Source organism: Suncus etruscus, chromosome 4 (genome assembly GCF_024139225.1).
Source record: "Suncus etruscus isolate mSunEtr1 chromosome 4, mSunEtr1.pri.cur, whole genome shotgun sequence".
Lineage (NCBI taxonomy): Eukaryota > Metazoa > Chordata > Mammalia > Eulipotyphla > Soricidae > Suncus > Suncus etruscus.
This window is the reverse complement of record NC_064851.1, coordinates 410,381-429,728: the sequence shown is the minus strand read 5'-3', so window position 1 is coordinate 429,728 and position 19,348 is coordinate 410,381. Positions and strand designations below refer to the sequence as shown.

Sequence of the window (19,348 nt, the reverse complement as noted above, 5' to 3'; positions counted from 1 at the left end):
CCCCCTTCCCTGCCTGTTCTTGCAGAAGTTCCAAGTGGGTGTCATGTTCTCCCAGTACCCCACACCACTTGTTCGCCAAAGCCCCCAACTTCTCCTCTGGGAGAGTTGAAGCTGGTGGCCCACCAGCGCCTTGGCCAGGCTCCCTTCTAGCTCTATGCACAATGAGAAGAGCAGATCCCTTCACATACACACCCTGGGGGGTGTCCCCTCCTCCAACCCCCTGTCCAGCTCAGTCTCCTGCTTTGACACTCCATGGTCCCCCACCCGCACTTGCCCCCTAATTCCACCTCCTGCCGTGGAAACACTTATGGGCTTATTCATCCAGCTGGGGTTCAGGCAGGAGGGCCAGCGGGCCAGGACTCCTGAGGAGGGAACAGGACAGAGAAAATGAGCAAGAGGCAGAGGACAGAGATGCTCAGAGCAGCCAGTCAGCGCTGGTCAAGGCTGGTGACTGGTGGCATCTGTCTCTCAGACACACAGGACAGCATGACACTGCTGATGTCATCAGCCGACTGTGACTGTTTAAGGGGTGTCCCGCAGGGATCTCCAGGCACTGCAGAGACCAAGTCCACCTCGGCCAGAATTTCCACTTCTCAGGAAGTCCCTCAGGGCACAGCTATGAGCACAGGTGGAAAGACCTGGGCTCCTGGTAAGACTGACCCACAAGTCCGTGCACCACGTGTCACCTGCCCCCCACACACACTGCACACAGCCCAGGAGGGGAAAGGTATGCCACCAGCCAGATCTGTGCTGTGAAGGGGTCTGTCTCCATTTCCACCGGGCCCTTCTCTAATCGGAAAGTTGAATTTTTCTTTTTGGGGGGCCCACACCCGACGATGCTCAGGCTCAGGACTTACTAGGGTTTCTGCACTCTGGGATTACTCCTGGCAGAGCTGGGGACCATAAGGGATGTTGGGAATCAAACCCACTTAGCAGGTTGCAAGAACAGGACCTCCCCAATGTACTATCATTCCAGCCCCCACCCAGGACTTGAGATTTTAGGGACACAGCTGCCAGGGGATCTTGCCAACAGGGAGATGGTGCTGGAAATCCCCGCAGGAAGCTGAGTGGCCAAGTCCCTCTGCCAGACATTGGGGGTGAGTTCTAAGTCAGACGCCCCACCTACCCAGCCTAGCCCGCTGTACCCGCAGCATCCTCTCCGCTAGGACGAAGGCCCAAAAGGTTCCGGGGTGCCCAGAGGAGTTGAGGGGTCCTAGTAGGGACAATCCACCCCTCCCGGACTGGGGGCTCGGGCGGTGCCTCTCTAGCCACGCCCCAGGAAGACTCCGCCCCGCTCAAGCGCTGCTGAGAGGCTCCGCCCATGGCCCGCCCATCATGGGGCCACGCCTTGGTCCCCCGTCCCCAACACCCAATCTAGGCTCGGACCTCACAGAGGCCCCGCCCCTTTTGCTCGAATTGTCCAGGGGATCCGCCTTGGCCACGCCCACACGATCTGGATCCGCCCCCTAGACCCCGCTCGAATCGCAGGAGGCCCCGCCCCTAGCCACGCCCCTTCCGATCCCGAGCCCGATCGGCTACGCCCTGACCCCGCCCACAAGACCCAGCCCGACTCGGGTCTCGCAGAGGTCCCGCCCCTTGCCCCGCCCCTAACGAGGACCCTCCCTGGCCACGCCCATACGGGTGGGACTCCGCCCACTAGACCCGGATCCGCCACTCCCGGCTCGAGCCGCGGGGAGGCTCCGCCCCTTGCCCCGCCCAGCCCCAACCAGTAGGAGCGCCGGGCTACGCCCACACCTCAGCCACGCCCCCTCGCGGCTACTTATCAGGGCAGGTGCCATCTGCGTCCCAGCACCGAAGTCGCTGCCTGCTCGTCGCCCCGCTGCGCTCCCGGACCCCCGAACCCCGACCTGCTCCGGGGAGGACGGGACAGACTCCCGCCCCGGTGCCGCCCGCTGACGCCCAGCGCAGGGTCGCGCACGGCTCCTGGAGCATCAAGGCCGGGACGACCTCCGCGCTCACTCTCGGTTCCGCCCGCCATGGCCCGGCTCCCGGTCGCGCTCGCTTGCATCAGCCTCCTCTGCCTGCAGCTCCCGGGAGCTCTGGCCCGGGCTCGGACCCGTGCACCCGCCAAAGGCAGGTGAGAAAGCTCGTCCGGGCCCCCCCAGCGCTGACCCCGGAGCCCCCAAACTTTCTCCCCAAGTCAAGGCTAGCCCCCTGCTTGCAGCCAATCTTTGGGGGTCCCACCTCTTCACCGCCCTGCTGCCCCCTCTCAGAACCCAGGAAAGAGCTGGGGGTCATTGGGGTCTGGGTGCCCGTGTTCAGGGAGGTGAGGGAGAGGGAGACGTGGCCGCACAGATGGCCAGTAGCCGGCCCAACAGTTCCAGCAGGGTGCTGGGTCGGTGCAGCGAGGGGAGCTTTGAGGTGGGGGCACGGTCTGGCAATGCAGGGCACCCGCAGAAGTACCGCCCCGGCACTGAGCCAGCAGTCGCCTCAAAACAGATGAACAGAGGACTCTGGAGATGAGGCGGTGGCAGGACACATGCACGACGAAGTGTATCGTCAGCAGTGGATCCAGGCGTGGATCCAGGCTCCTCAGTAGAAGTGCTGCAAATAAATAAAAAGTCGGGGTCCTGGGCTTCCCCTGGCAGGGCTCCAGGCTGTGGGGGGGCAGTTCTGCCGAGCCCAGACTGTGTGCAGAGCAGGTAGGCTCAAGGCTCCTTGAGAGGGTATGTGGGGGGAGGTCAAACCCCTTGTTGATGGTCTCCAAGTCAAAGAATGATTCCCAAAAAGATAAATTGAATCCCATCCTTCCGTCCCCCCTTTTGGGGAGACTTTGATAATAATGTCCGGAGTAAATAATCAACGAATGCAAAAGATCAGGGGACCAAAGGTTTAGCAAGGAAAGTCTTTTGTCAGTTGCAGCCAGCTCCAAAAAGCAAACTGAACCAGCCGTCAGTTCTGGCAAAAGAGCTCCCTATGCCTCCCCAACAAGCTTTTTATTTCATTCCTTAATCACCCCCACCTGGAAAATCCAGGTGGGATGACAGGCAAAAACAATATTACAACAATTATTCAACAATTCCCCCTTTTTTGTAAGCAAACAATAATAGTATACAATACAATACAATAATAATATACAATACAATACAACACTACATAATTACAAATACAAAACTTTAATGAAATATTAAATACTATAAAATTAAAAACATTAATTTCAATTAATTAAAAACATTTAGTTACACTAATCATAAATTAAATATACTTTAAAAGATTTTAGTCATAAAAAAATACAAATATATAAGTTAAATTTTTTTTACTAGGTTCAAAGTTACTCTCAAAAAATAAGGAGTATAGAACTCCTAAAAGTCCAATCAAAGACATTTGATGAATCAGGAAAGACGAGTTGTAACTTGATATAGAACACAGCACTGGAACAGTTAATGATGTATTCCTCAGTTCGATATCAGGAGGCTTGCAATTGTGATGAGATTCCTACAAATAAAACGTTAAGAACTAGGAAGAAAAGGGGAATTATGAGAAATAATAAATTAAGGCATAAAGTGTCAGGAAAAGAAAACTATAAACAAAAATTAGAAAACTGATAAATATGCAAATACATACTATACAAAATTATGGGAATAACACTCATTTATAATCACCAAAAATATCTATTAGACAGGAATCAAAATAAAGCCAAAGAAAAATTTGAATTAAATCAAAAAAAGAAAAAAAGAAAAAACACTTTGAAAATATAATAATGAAAAAACTGTTTAAATGAATATTTCAAAATAACAAAAAATTATAGTAACAAAAAAAATTTTAAATCAAAGTCAAGTGAATCTAGATGATCAAGAATTTCATATACACCATAACCATAACATTCTATAATGCAAATATGAAACAATAAATATATTATAATCAGTCATCAATAATGAGCACTGTGAACAGAGTCTACTCAAAATTATGATTATATCAAAACTATAATTATACCTTCCTCTCAAAATCTATGTTGAGAGCAATAAAACACTGATGTTACAATGAAAAGTCAAAAGTTGCCAAATGAACATATATCAATACACAATCATAAAGCAACATTAAAATGATTAAGAATCTTTCTTTCATATAGGTCTTAAGTAACATCAATATATTGCAAAATCTTCTAATTAATAGTGACCTAAAACAATACTGAAATTAAGGCATAAATACATCATACAAACAACCACAATGGGGATTCATCGTATTCATTCCTATTAAGCAATCATACCTAAAAAATGACCAGTAAAACATCAATGATAATCAACAAATAAAGGAAATGATCATTAAGTATTCATAGTAGATCTCTGAGAAATATAAAACAAAATATATGCTGCTGTAGATTTTACCGATGCAATAGGGATTTTCTTGATCTTCTTATCATCAAAATTGATCCAATACTGTTCTGTGGCAATTTTACAATATGAAGTACAATGTCCATAATGAACTTGACCAAAATGATTTGATACTGATGATAAATTATATTTTTCAATCTTGTTATTATCTTCTTGAGTGAATTCTGCTAAATTGAGGTCTTCCAAAGGAAAATCCACATAAGTGTATAATTTTTTAATCTGTTTTCCATCAAAAGCAAAACGTTTCAAATGAATTATCAATACGGGAGGTATTTTCCATAAATAGGTTTTCTTTGAAAAATCTCTTTTAGTATTGCAATTATTACAGTGAATTCTATTGTTATCTCTCAAATCTTCTTCTTTAAAAAATTCAACAAGGCATTCCTGTAAAGTACATTTATCTGCAGATTTGACAGCCAGGGACAACTGAACAAATGTTTCATAAACCTCAGACTTTTGGTAACATGTAAGACACTGTAGTATAGATTTAAACTGTCCTTGAAAGGTATCATAGATAATAGATTTGCAAACTCTAAATTGTTCATATTTATCATTGTCTATAAAGTGTACAGTTTTATCTGTTATTGAATTTTTAAGCAAATCTTGATGTAGTCCTTCTATAAGAAACATTAATAATTCGTGAGGATCCTGTTGGTTGTGTCCAGCAAATTGGTCATTGAGTAAACTTACTGTTGCTTTGAAACTTTCAGGATTGAAATACTTATGGCATCCATTTCCCATGATTTTGATAAGATGACCAAATTCATCTGCTAATTTACCTTTATGTCCCTTTGGATTTTCTCTGTTAATATCTTTTTTATAATAATCTTGATAAAAATACTGAGTCAAGTCTGTAATATTATACAAGCATTGCAATATTGAATTCATGTAACATGAGTTACCCAAATTTTGTAATCCAGTGAAAACAGGTTTCCGTTTTTCTGTTTGTAGTCCAGACTGTAAGGATTTTTCACTTTTGTCAGATTCACTGAGAATATGAGGTATGAAAGTTGATCCTTCACTTACTTTCCCAGTCACCTCAGCAGCACCACAACTGTCAATATCTTGAGCACTCTGTACTTGATGTGGGGAGGAGTCTATAGTCCCAGCAACCTGACCTTGATCATCAGTGCCAGTCCGATTTCTAACGAGACGCAAGGGGACCCAAAATTTCTTAGGAGGGTTGTCATTTGTAGAAACATAAGCATAACCCCTCCCTCTCAAGAGGAGATAACCAGCAATCCATTTTTTATCCTCTTTTATCCAAATTGGAATATTTGTTGTTTCTTGTCTCTGATTATCTTCTTTAAAATGCTTTTCCCCTGCTGTATAGCTCTCTCCCTGAGGTAAATTTAAATAATTTAGTGTAATGAGAGTCAAAGATAACAGCTCCATTGGCATCAAACCTCTTTTTCTATTCTTTTGCAATTGAGTTTTCAGAGTTCTATGGGCTCTTTCCACAATTGCCTGTCCTTGACAATTGTGGGGAATTCCTTTAAGATGTTTTATCTGCCATTCATTACAAAAAAATTCAAAAGTTTTACTTATATAAGAAGGTCCATTATCAGTCTTAATAGAATACGGAATACCCATAACAGAAAAACATTGTAAAAGAAAACTGCAAACTGCCTTAGATTTTTGAGAAGACATAGGAATTGCCCAAATAAATCGAGAATATGTATCCACTACCACATGAAGGTATGGTTTTTTGGGAAATAAGTCTGTTTGAGTTACATCCATTTGCCACAATTCGTTAGACTGCAAGCCTCTTGGATTTGCTCCTGCTATATGAGTCTTTTGTGCTAGCGGGGCACATATGTTACATCTTTTTATAATTTCTCTCGCTTGCCTCCATGGAATTTGATAATTTACATGTAAACGACGAGCATTTGTGTGTAAGGCTGAATGTTCCTCTACAGGTGATTTAAATATAGGCATTGCCAACAAATCAGCAGTTTTATTTCCTTGAGCCATTGGCCCTGGAAGGCCTGAATGAGCTCTAATATGTGTGATGAAAATAGGTTCAGTTCTTTTTTGAATAATGTGTTGTAACTTTTTTAATAAATTCTGTATAATAGGACTATGAGAATTGAGGGAGGCAGTGGCTATCACCGGGCATAAATTTACAACATATAAAGAATCAGAAACGACATTCATGGCTTCAGATACATTTTCTAATAGATAAATTAACGTTGCTAATTCAACTTTCTGTGCAGACTTATATTTGGTTTCTATTGTTATGTTCATATTTTCTCCGGTTATTCCGCCTCGTCCCCCACTTGATCCATCTACATAAAAAACTTTTGCATTGGGAATAGGAGAATCCCTCACAATTGAAGAGATAACAAACTGAGTCTTTTTCAAAAAGTCCCAGGTCTTTCCTTTTGGATAATGAGAAGAAATCTCTCCTGTAAAATCTGAGAGAGCCCTTTGTAGAGATTCATTAAGAGGCAATATTGACTCAATTTCCTTTTTTGGTATTGGCAATACTATTATATCTGGATCAAAACCTAACAAAGATATTGATCTGAGTCTTGCTTTGATAATCAATTCTGAGATTAGTTGCAGGTAAGATATCACAGACTGAGGCTGTTTGTTATGTAAATACACCCATTCCAAAGGACCAGCCTGTTGCATTAAAGCCGCAGTAGGTGTTTCTTTTGTAGGGAAAATTAATAAAAATACCTTCTCTCCAGGGATAAATCTTAAGAGAAATGATTTTTGCAGTCTGTTCAAAAAAATGTCCAATTCATTTTTAGCAGCTTGTGTTAAATTTCTGGGACTATCTAATGCAGGATTACCTTCCAAAGTTTTAAACAAATTAAACAGCTCTGCATTTGAGATTCCTAATGCTGGGCGGAGCCAATTTACATCACCCAAAAGTTTCTGAAAGTCATTAAGCGTTTTAAGGTTTTCTTTTTTTATGGAAATTTTTTGAGGACGTATTGATGTTCTGTCCAAAATAAAGCCCAAGTATTGATATGGTGGCATGGTCTGTATTTTTTCTAAAGCTATTTTCAGTCCTGCCATTTGCAAACAATTGATCACATAAGCATATAATTTCTGTAAATCTGTTTCATTATTCATTGTAATTAAAATATCATCGGTGTAATGATAAATTATAGCTTGGGGAAATCTTTCACGAGCAGGGCTCAAAATTTTGTCCACAAAATATTGACACATAGTTGGTGAATTTAGCATGCCCTAAGGGAGAACAGTCCACTGAAAACGCCTGCAAGGGTGAGTATTATTAATAGAAGGAACTGAGAATGCAAAACGGTGTTTATCATCTGGGTGAATAGGAATATGATAGAAGCAGTCTTTTAGGTCAATTATAATTAGTGGCCATTCCTTAGGGATTACTACAGGTGATGGTAAACCTGTCTGTAATTTTCCCATAGGTACCATAGATAAATTCACAGCTCTCAGATCCATTAACAATCTCCATTTACCAGATTTCTTTTTTATGGTAAATACAGGTGAATTCCATTGAGAAAACGAAGGCTCAATATGTCCTAATTTTAGCTGTTCTTCCACTAATTCTGTCAGCACCTTTAATTTATCAGTTTTAAGGGGCCACTGGCCTATCCAAATTGGTTCATCAGATTTCCATTTTATTTTTATTGGTGCTGGGGTTTTACTAGCAGTGGCCCCTACCAAAAATTTTGGGTTTTTAATTCAGAAGAAGGTTCAGGCTCACCTTGAGCTAATGGAATATGGAATTCTGCCTTCCATTGTTTATGCAAATCACGGCCCCACAGGGATGGTGAGAATGGGCCCACATGAGGTCTGATTATAGCCTTTTGATTTTCTGGGCCATAAAATACCATGGTTCTTGTGCTTAACAAGCAAGAACTCAGGCCTCCTATTCCTTTTAACGAATATGGAATTTCTTGCAGAGACCAATTTTTTGGCCATTCTTTATCAGAAATTACAGTGACCTGAGCACCTGTGTCTATCATGCCATTAAAGACTTGCCCTTCTATATTAAGTTTAATCATTGGATTTTCATCTTTACATTTAGTAATCAAAGCCACTAATGGGTTTTTGGCAGCCCCTGGATCTGTGCTTCCAAAACCTCCAGTTCTTATCTTATCTGAAGTCCCAAATTTAACATAAGGTATTATTACTATTTGGGCAATTGTCTCCCCTTTTTTGAAAGTCCAAGTAACAGGCACATTGATAACTACAATAATTTCTCCCTTTGAGTCTGAATCAATAACACCTGTGATTACTGATATACCTTTTACATTAAGGGAACTTCTGCCCAGAATCAAACCCATTGTATCTGGGGGTGGTGGTCCCACTATGCCTGTGTGTAGCATGTAAGGGCATTCTCCTGGATAAATTGTAATGTCCACTGGGCAAGTTATATCAAGCCCAGCACTGCCCACAGTGGCATGTGTTAATTCACTGATTGAAATTAATCTTCTTGGGCTGGGCTGGGGAGAATTATGGTTTGATGACTTTGCCCCTGATTTGTAAGGGCCTGGGGATGGGCCCTGTAGGAGTTTCCCTGTTTTTTAATTGTAGATCCTGGAGGAACTGAATTTAACAAAAGATGGCAATTCCTTTTAATATGTCCTTGTTTTCCACAATGGTAACAGGCAAATTGTCTCCTAGGGTTTGTATTAAAAGTTCTTCCTATGTTATTACTATGGGGATTTCCAGATCTACAGTCTTTTGCCCAGTGGTAACCCTTATTACATTTTGGGCAGAGACCTGGTTTTCGGGCAAGTTTTTGTCCCCTTTGGTAAAGAGGTATATTTCCTTTAGTAATTGCAAAGGTTTGCACCTGATCTGAATTTGCTAATGAATGGGGTATATCATAAACATTCCTACAGGCATATAAAAATTCATTTAAATCAGCTTTTTCCTGCAACGGAGCCAATACCAATTTGCAAGCTGAATTAGCATTATGATAAGCCAAACATTTTTCTAGAAATTTCCTCACCTCATCATTTTTAACTTGTATTTTTAAAGCATCTTTGAGTTTAGCCACAAATTCTACATAAGGCTCTTGGGGACCTTGGATGATTCTTAAAAAGGTTCCCTCACCAGTACTGTTAGTATCAATTCTTTCCCATGCAGATAATGCAATGTCTTTAATTATTTTTGAGATTTCCTTTGGTAAAGCTGCTTGTGTCTGTATATCTGAATATTGATTTTCTCCCATTAATAATTCATATGAGAGATTAACCCCTGCCACTCGTTTTTTGGTTCCATCTGGACTATATAGTTTGGATTTCACACCCTCTGCATATAACATTTCCCATTCAGTTCGCTGTTTAGATGGCAGGCATATTTCAGCAAGTTTTTTAAAGTCATGCAGAGTCCAAATTGATTTTCGACACCACATGCTTAGCACCTCCTGACAATATGGAGAGGTAGCCCCATATTCTTTACATGCTTTCTTAAACCGTTCTACATCCTCCATTTCAAGAGGTTCATAATTTGAAACATATACTGTTTGAAATGGAGTTGAGGCTGGATTAGCAGAAGTACCTTGCACAGGACTCTGATGTCTGAGGTGTGGAATACTAGAATGTGGTTCATTGTCTGAGTTGGCATTAACATGTGAGTCCATACTGTGAACAGAATCAGGACTCTCTTGTGGACTTAGCACTGGAGGCTGATCATCAGTGTCAAGATCTTGATTTGGATTATGAGTATCTAAATTACGTGTCCGAGTTGATTTTTTACCGGCAAAAATACCTATACTTTTGCTGCCAGTGTTAGATTTATCAGCCTGTATCTTAGTCTGAATTTTCGTAGGAAAAATTTTTTTATTGTCCATACTGGTCATCACTTTACAATTTCCACATTGTCTATTTCCTAACCACCAGCCAATGACTATGCATATGGTAGTCATATTAGCCAACACAGAAATTCCACAAACTATGACTAATGGAGACCACTCAAGCAATGCAAATATTGGAGTAGAAATATTTGATTGAATTGTAAGCAGCAACCATCCAACGACAATGATATTTACTAGTATCAAACCAAATGGTTTATATCCAAGCAGAGTAATGCACTTGAGTAATGCCAAACCGATGTATTTAATAACAGATGGCATAGTGAGCGTGAGTATCCATAATAACCAGCCAAGGATCTCCAGAGGTGATTTCCAATAAAACATGTCACTTACAGTTCCAGAGGGTCCAGATTCACCTGTTCCGGGCGCCAAATGTGGGGGGAGGTCAAACCCCTTGTTGATGGTCTCCAAGTCAAAGAATGATTCCCAAAAAGATAAATTGAATCCCATCCTTCCGTCCCCCCTTTTGGGGAGACTTTGATAATAATGTCCGGAGTAAATAATCAACGAATGCAAAAGATCAGGGGACCAAAGGTTTAGCAAGGAAAGTCTTTTGTCAGTTGCAGCCAGCTCCAAAAAGCAAACTGAACCAGCCGTCAGTTCTGGCAAAAGAGCTCCCTATGCCTCCCCAACAAGCTTTTTATTTCATTCCTTAATCACCCCCACCTGGAAAATCCAGGTGGGATGACAGGCAAAAACAATATTACAACAATTATTCAACAAGGGTACACCTCACATTTTGCTTTCTCCATCTCCCCCTGCAGACCCCGGGCCCAGACTCCTCTCGGTGATCCTCACCCCCAGCGGCCTGCACCTCGCCCTGCAGTCTGGAAACGTTGGAAGGTCCATCCGCAGCGGAGTGCCAGCCTGGCCCCCCGCAGTGGTCACCGTGCCTGGAGCGGCCCCCACCGCCGCCGCCACCGTGGCTCCTCGGGCCCCTACCGCACCCGAGCCCAGCTCCTGCGGGTGGGCTGTGTGCTGGGCACCTGCCAAGTGCAGAACCTGAGTCACCGCCTGTGGCAACTGTTGGGGCCGCCCGGGCCTCGAGACGTAGCCCCCGTGGACCCCAGCAGCCCCTACAGCTATGGCTGACACGCAGCCATATCCCCCCCCCCCCATATGCTGCCGCTGCTCCCCAGACCCAACACTGCAGACAGCAGAAACTCCCACAGAGGGCAGCCCAGGCCTAACACCTCCTGCCCCCCGAGACAGCTGTGGACACTTGACCCACGCTCACCAGTGGACACGTGCAGAACCCACACTCCCTACTGACCTCCTTGGATATGGGCAAGTCCTAAGAGGCAGAGCAATCACACGGCGGTAGGGCATTTGCCTTGCACGTAGCCAACCCAGGACTCGGCCTCAATCTGCGGCATCCCATATGGTACCCCGAGCCTGCCAGGAGCAACTTCTAAGCACAGAGCCAGGAATAACTCCTGAGTGCTGCTGAATGTGACCCAAAAACCCCAAAAGAAGGAAAAAAAAAAAAAGAGAGAAGAGCTCTGAGGAGCTCCTGAGGCACCAACAACAGGGTGGTCTTTTGCCTTGCACACGGCCAACACTTTTCAATCCCCAGCATTCCATAGGACCCTTCCTCACCCCGAGCCCGCCAGGAATGATTCCTGAGTGCAGAGCCAGGAGTAACCCTGAGCACCACCAGGCATGACCCCAAAACCAAAACCCCCCAAAAAGGAAAAGAAAAGGGCTTTGGAAGAAGCACTCTGCACAGGGCTCTGCACTCAGGACCACTCTGGGCAGTCAGGACCTACCAGTCTCCTGTGCCCTGGAACCAGCTGTGCGGAGCCCTGAGAGACAGAAACTCCCAGCTCAGTACACCTGAGAACCCTGTCTGCCCACCCTGTGTATGTTCTGGGATAGGTAGAGTGTGTCTGAGCACCCCAGGGCAGCCGGCACAGAATGGGGTCCTGAGGAGCTCAGACTCCGACCCTGCTCTGCCCAGACTCGACAGGGCCAGCATGGGAACCCAGAAGACTGAAAGGCTGTCGGCTGAGGGGCACGGAAGCCCAGCTGGTGTGGGGCGCGAGGGAGGGTGGACAGCACACAGGTGAGCCCACGGCTCTCTCCCTCAGTAAACACGTGTTCGCAGCAAAATCTGTGGTCTGTGTGCTGTGTCGCCCGGTGCCGCCAGCAGGGGACGAGGGCACCCTCCCGGTGCGGGCAGAAACTGCATCTCAGGGAACCCTTGGGTGCCTCCCACTCTCCTCCTTCTGGTCACTTGTCCTCTCGAGGCACCTTCCACCAGCTCTTGTCCTGCTGGAGACACAGGAGGTGGAGGCAGTCAGAGGAGGCTCCTGGAGGAGGCTGCAAGAAGGTGGCAGGCAGGTTCCTGGGGAGGAAGCTGAGTGCCAGGGGCCAGAATGAACTTGTGGGGGCCGGAGCGATAGCACAGCATTTGGGCATTTGCCTGGCACGTGGCTGACCCAGAACAAGCCCGGACCTGAGTTCGATTCCCGGCGTCCCATATGCTCCCTCGAGCCAGGAGTGATTTCTGAGCACAAAGCCAGGAGTAACCCCTGAGCACTGCCAGGTGTGGCCCCAAAACAAAAACAAACAGAGTGGACCAGTGCTGTGAGGGTATGCTCAGTCAGAACATTTGAATGAACCTGTGTTCATGTGGCCCCGGGAGGGCTGTGGACTCTGTCAGCAGGTGTGGGGTGGGAGAGGCAGGCACACGGACGGGCAGCTGGGGTCAACTCAGGAGTTCGGCTGGCTGAGACCTGAGACCTTGCGGGTGGGGGCAAAGTTCCCAGCCAGGGTGAGAGCTGCATGTTGGCACAGCACGGTCATGCTGTTCCCCAAACACCCATCGGTTGAATAACAGCCCTGGATGGGGCTGGGTGGAGGTGGATGATGGAGGGATGGATGGTGATGGAGGGCGAGGCCTTTCTCTGCCGGCCCAGGCCATGTGTCTGCAACTCCCTCCAGCCGGCGGTTCTGAGGGTTCAGGGTGGCAGCGAGGAAGACTCACATCAGTCAGGTTTCAGGAGACATCAGCTTTATTCAAGGCCCTGGCCAATATGTGCGGCCTATCATAACCTTTTACGCTGGATCCTTATTCAGCCCTGCATTTTAAACCTTGTCTTTCAGCCATCTCCTCTCCTGCTGCTTCCTCCATCCTGTCAGCTCTCCCTTCTTCCCTCCCCATCTCTCCTCCAAAAATCCCACCTTTTCCTGCCCCTCAGGCAAACCTATTAATACCTCCCAAAGACCCCTCTCAGAAATGGTCCCCACCCCCAGCACCTTCTCTGCTCACTCACCGATCATCATATCACATCACATCACATCACCAGACAGTGTTGGGAGGGAGGGCAGCCACCCCCACCCAGCATGCTGGCCAACCTGCCTGGGGGACCAGTGCATACAGCATAGGGAACCAAGGCTGCTCCTCCGTGAGAAATAGCCTGGCCTTCCTGTGTGATCCCCAGCACAGCTGAACAACAAAACTGAAAGCTAGTGAGGGAGCAAGTTGGGAACCAGAGTGCAGAGGGCAGGATACTTTTTTGGTTTTGTTTTGTTTTGGGGCCACATCAGGCGGCACGCAGAAATTATTTCTACCAGGCTGAGGATCATATGGGATGCTAAAGATCAAACCGAGGTCGCTCACATGCAAAGCAAATGTCCTCCCCTCTGTGTGTGTGTGTGTGTGTGTTTTTTTTTGTTTTGTTTTGTTTTGTTTTGTTTTTTGGTTTTTTGGGCCACACCCGGCGTTGCTCAGGGGTTCCTCCTGGCTGTCTGCTCAGAAATAGCTCCTGGCAGGCACGGGGGACCATATGGGACACCGGGATTCGAACCAACCACCTTAGGTCCTGGATCAGCTGCTTGCAAGGCAAACACCGCTGTGCTATCTGTCCGGCCCGCCCCCCTCTGTGTTTTTATTGCTCGGCTCAGGACACTTTATTTACATTCGGAACACAGGGGTTCGGTCCCAGCACCTCATATGCCCCCTGTGCCTTCTAGGAGTGATTCCTAAGTGCAGGGCCAAGCATAAGCCTGAGTATCACCAGAAGTGATCCCAAAACAATAGCACACTTTAAAAAAATATTATGTGTTTATTTTGGGTTTGGAGCCACATCCGGTGATGCTCAGGATTTATTTCTAGTTCTGCACTCAGGAAGGAATCATTCTTTTTTTTTTTTTTTTTTTTTTTGGTTTTTGGGCCACACCCGTTTGATGCTCAGGGGTTACTCCTGGCTATGTGCTCAGAAATCGCCCCTGGCTTGGGGGGACCATATGGGATGCCGGGGGATCGAACCGCGGTCCGTTCCTTGGCTAGCGCTTGTAAGGCAGACACCTTACCTCTAGCGCCACCTTCCCGGCCCGAAGGAATCATTCTTGGTAGGTTTGGTGGATCACTTGGAGAGTGGGGACTTGAACGTGGGTCAGCCACATGGAAAGCAAGTGCTCGGTCTACTATCTCTCAGGCCCAATCTAAAGATTTTAGAAATACTCAGCATTGAATATGGTGCCCCAAATACCGCCAGAGATGGCCTCTGAGCACAGGGCCAGGAGTAGACCCTGAGAATCACTGGGTGTGGCCCCAAAGCCATAAATAAAAACAAATGCGAATAATACAATGAGACGAAGCCCTGGTCCTGCCTGAGGGACAATGCAGCGTCCCGAGAGGAGGGAAGAAGAGCTTCTGGGAGAGCCAGTGGGAAGCTCCACAGAAGACAGGGCTGAGCGGTAGCCAACCACTACTGGGCTTAGGATCATGAAGGGCATTTGTTAGCCTGGAGCAAAAGTTTTGGGGGTGGTTTGGGGCCACATCCTGAGGTGCTCAGAGGTTATTCCTGGCTCTGAGCTCAAAATCACTCCTGGCAGGGCTCTGGGCACCATATGGAATGCCGGCGATTGAACCTGGGTCAGCCATGTGCAAGACAAATGCCCTCCCCTCTGTGCTATCACTCTTGCCCTGATTTATTGATTTTTTTTTAAAGGGCCTCAAACTTAACAGTGCTCAGCTCTTCTACCTGCCTCTGTGTTCAGAAGCATCACTCAGGGGGCCCTAGGCAGTGTCAGGGTGGCCACACGAAAGGCCAGGGCCTCACACCTCTGCTCTCTTTCCCTCTCTCTGGTCCACTTGTTATTTTATTCTATTTTAACTTAATTTAATTAATTATTTTATTTTTTGCGTTTTGGGCCATATCCGGTGGCACTAAGGACTTACTCCTGGCTCTGCACTCAGAAATCACTTGTGGCAGGACTGGGGGACCATATAGAATGCCGAGAATCAAACCCAGGTCGGCAGTGTGCAAGGTAAACATCCTATAGCTCCAGTCCTATTTTACTGTATTTATTTTTTGGGGGGGGGCACACCCAGCCGTGCTTAGGGGTTACTCCTGGCTTTGCACTCAGAAATTGCTCCTGGCGGGGCCAGAGAGATAGCACAGCGGCATTTGCCTTGCAAGCAGCCAGGACCTAAGGTGATTCAAATCCCGGCATCCCATATGGTCCCCCGTGCCTGCCAGGAGCTATTCCTGAGCAGATAGCCAGGAGTAACCCCTGAGAGCAGCCAGGTATGGCCCAAAAAAACAAAAAAAGAAAAAAGAAAAAAAAATTGCTTCTGGCTTGGGAGACCATATGGGCTGCTGGGGATCACACTCACGTCCGTCCTGGGTCAGCTGCGTGCAAGGCAAATGCCCTACTATCACTCAGGCCCCAACCCTGTTTTATTTTATTGTTTGATTTGTTTTGAGACCACATCTGCCAGTGCTCAGGACTTACTCCTGGCTCGGTACTCAGGTCACTCCTAGCTGAGCTCTGGGACCAGATGGGGTGCTGGGGTGGGTGATGAAATCTGATTCCACCACAGGTAAGAGAAACGCCCTCCATGCCATGCTCCAGCACCTACTTAGCCAATCTCTGCCCAATCTAACATGCTAAGTATCTCCTGGCCACTGCCTACTGGGTAGGAAGCACAAGCAGGCCTAGCCATGCCACACATGATCTGAGTGGTGTGAGGAGAGAGACCTTGGCCAAACCCATCAGCTTCTCAGCCTTCCCACCCTGCCACACCCAGAAGGGAAGAATCCTGGGAATTTCATCTCCTGAACACCCCCACCCCTGATATCGGATGACACAGATCTGGCACACAGGTCAGCCGGCACGATGACCAAGGTGCTCCTGGCCTGAATCACCCTCCACGCTTTTCCATCCCCACCACCACTGTCCCTTGTCTGTGGACCCCAGCAGGCTTCGCTGGATCAGGTGGACTCAGCCACCACCATTGCAGATTGTCACTAACAGACGCTGTTTCCTTGGGCCTGAGTTCAGAGCACGTGCTTTGCATGCAGGAGGCCTGTGCTTGATCCCTGGTACTATATGGTCCACTGAGCACTGCTAGGAGTGACCCCTGGCCCCACCATGTGACCCCCACACCCTACAAACCAACATCTTATTTTGTAGGCGCTCACTCTGCAGGATTCCAGGGTCTGCAGGAGCCCTGGGCCACCTTCTGTGTCCTGGGGGCGGTTAAAGCCCCTGAGGCCAGAGGGGAGGCTGGGACAGGGCAGGGACTAGGCCACATGGGGCTGAGTGACACTGACACATTAACTCGCAGAGGGAGGAGGAGGAGGAATGGTCACTCATTAGCGGGAACCAAGGCCAAGGGGCTGGGAGGCTCCAGCACTTATGTAAGGGGCAGCCCTATATAGGGTCCGAGCCGGCCAGCCACCTCCACACTCCAGCTCTGTCCCGTGAAGATGAAGGTGGATGCGGTGAGTCCCCGACCACCCAGAGGAGCCTCCACTGACCACGAATATGGACAGCTGACTGCTACCAGCCCTTCCTTGGGCCAGAGGACTCTCTCCTCTGTTGTGGTCAGCTAGGCAAAGGCAGCCCCAGCTCCTGAGCCCAATGCTGGGAGGATACGGGGTGATAGGAGATGACGGGGTGCAGGAGGAGATGAGGGGCTAGGAGATGTGTCCCTGCTTGCTGCGTCCTAGCTTTGCTTTCGGGGATCAGGCATGCAGTGGTCATCAGCTCCCAGATAAGACCCCTGACGCCAGGTGCTACTGACCAGTGAGCCGTGAACTTCCAGTAGCCTTCAGCATAGCCTGACCCCTGCTTGCAGCCTGTCCTGGAAGTTCTTGTTGCGTCATGGTGGGCATATGGCAAAAGCTTCTGTCCCCAACCAGGGCCCCGACTCTTCCCTGGTCTACCAACCTGATGTGGACCAGGACTCGATCAAAGACAAGGGCAGTTTCCGGAACTACACGGTGAGGCCCAACTGTCCCTGACCCTGTGGAGGAGGGAGGGCTGACTGGGTTCGGGAAGGCTGGGCCTGGGTGAAGGGCCGGGCTGACTGCTGCCCCACTGACCCTCTGACCTGCAGTCCGGGCCTCTCCTGGACCGTGTCTTTGCCACCTACAAGCTCATGCACACACACCAGACAGTGGACTTCGTCCGCAAGAAGGTATCGTGCGTGCTGCCTACTCTGCCACCGGGGGTCTCAGGGATGGGCTGGCTGCCCTGGACCCCATCAGCCTGATACCTCCCTTCCTGGCCAGCACATCCAGTTTGGGGGCTTCTCCTACAAACGGATGACTGTGCTGGATGCTGTGGACATGCTGGATGAGCTAGTGGACGAGTCAGACCCCGATGTGGACTTTCCAAACTCCTTCCACGCCTTCCAGACGGCAGAGGGCATTCGCAAGGCCCACCCAGACAAAGGTGCAGTCAGGGCCTTGCTGGCGGAGGAGGGGGCCACCGGGGAGGGAGGGAGGGAAGGAGGGAGGGGCTGTTCCCCATCGGCCCCACCCTGAGCAGGGCTCTCTTCCTCCCAGATTGGTTCCATCTCGTGGGCCTCCTTCATGACCTGGGAAAGGTTTTGGCGCTGGCAGGGGAGCCCCAGGTGAGAACAGGGTCTGTCTGTCTGCCTGCTTGGGGTGGGATCTGCCTCAGAGTCAGGTCAGGTCAGGTCACGCAGCCCCCGTCCTGTCCTATCCCAGTGGGCCGTGGTTGGAGACACTTTCCCGGTCGGCTGCCGGCCCCAGGCCTCGGTGGTCTTCTGCGACTCCACCTTCCAGGACAACCCGGACCTTCAGGACCCTCGATACAGGTGAGGTGCCCTTCCCCTGCTGCCGAGACCCCCTCCCCAGATCCCCATGCCCCCTGCCCTCTCACCCCCGTCTTTCCTCACAGCACGGAGCTGGGCATTTACCAACCGCACTGTGGGCTGGAGAACGTCCTCATGTCATGGGGCCACGACGGTGAGGCCAGCTCGGGAGGGGTTCGGCGGGGACTCCCTCGGGGCTCCTGGTGGTGACCGTGTCCTCCCCACAGAATACATGTACCGGATGATGAAGTTCAACAAGTTCTCGCTCCCACCTGAGGTAGGTCCGGGAGGGACCGGGCAGCTGGAGCCCAGCCCAGCCCAGCTGCAGACAGACCAGACGGGGCCCCTGGTCATCCAGCCTGACCCCGCGTGCCCACAGGCCTTCTACATGATCCGCTTCCACTCCTTCTACCCCTGGCACACTGGCGGCGACTATCGGCAGCTCTGCAACGAGCAGGACATGGCTATGCTGCCCTGGGTGCAGGAGTTCAAGTGCGTGACCCCCAGGCTGGGCTGGGGGAGCGGGGCCTCCGGAGACTGGAGACTGGATGGCGGGGCCTCTGACTTGGGGGGACCGCTGGGAGGGCGTGGCCTCCTTAGTTTTGAGGCGTGGCTTCTCACCTTGCATCTTGGCCTCTGCAGCAAGTTTGACCTCTACACTAAGTCCCCAGACCTGCCGGAAGTGGACAAGCTGCGGCCCTACTACCAGGGGCTCATTGACAAGTACTGCCCCGGCGTCCTGTGCTGGTGACCGGCCCGACAGCCCCCCACTTATCCCAGGCCCCCTCGTGTGCACCGCCCAGCATCAATTCCCTACCCTTTCCCAGGGTGGCTCTGCCCAGTGATAATAAATTCTGCAGCATCTTCTGAGTGTGACCCTGGCTGGGGCAGGTGCAGGGGGTGGGGACAACCACCGGGCACCTCTGAGCATCAGAATCCGGTTGTTCTCAGGCCTGTGAGGTAGCACATGGGAAGAGACACAGCAGATCCCTGCTGGGTGCGGTCCCTCCTCTCCTCCTGTTCTTCTTTCCTGTTTTTTTTTTTTTTTGGGGGGGGTCCACACCCAGCAGTGCTGAGACCACGTGGTGCCAGGAAACAAAC

General features: G+C 48.8%; 2 protein-coding genes across 2 annotated transcripts; both read left to right on the top strand.

The window, feature by feature from the left end:
* Positions 1-1,997: 1,997 nt before the first annotated feature.
* ADM2 (adrenomedullin 2) lies at positions 1,998-11,445 on the top strand. Its single transcript, XM_049771724.1, has 2 exons — positions 1,998-2,098; positions 10,935-11,445. Exons 1-2 carry the CDS (start codon positions 1,998-2,000, stop codon positions 11,260-11,262), a joined length of 429 nt encoding a protein of 142 aa, XP_049627681.1. The 3' UTR covers positions 11,263-11,445.
* A 5,447-nt stretch (positions 11,446-16,892) lies between these two features.
* MIOX (myo-inositol oxygenase) lies at positions 16,893-18,998 on the top strand. Its single transcript, XM_049771700.1, has 10 exons — positions 16,893-16,907; positions 17,328-17,408; positions 17,525-17,605; positions 17,700-17,862; positions 17,976-18,043; positions 18,141-18,250; positions 18,334-18,401; positions 18,475-18,524; positions 18,627-18,739; positions 18,890-18,998. Exons 1-10 carry the CDS (start codon positions 16,893-16,895, stop codon positions 18,996-18,998), a joined length of 858 nt encoding a protein of 285 aa, XP_049627657.1.
* Positions 18,999-19,348: the final 350 nt, after the last annotated feature.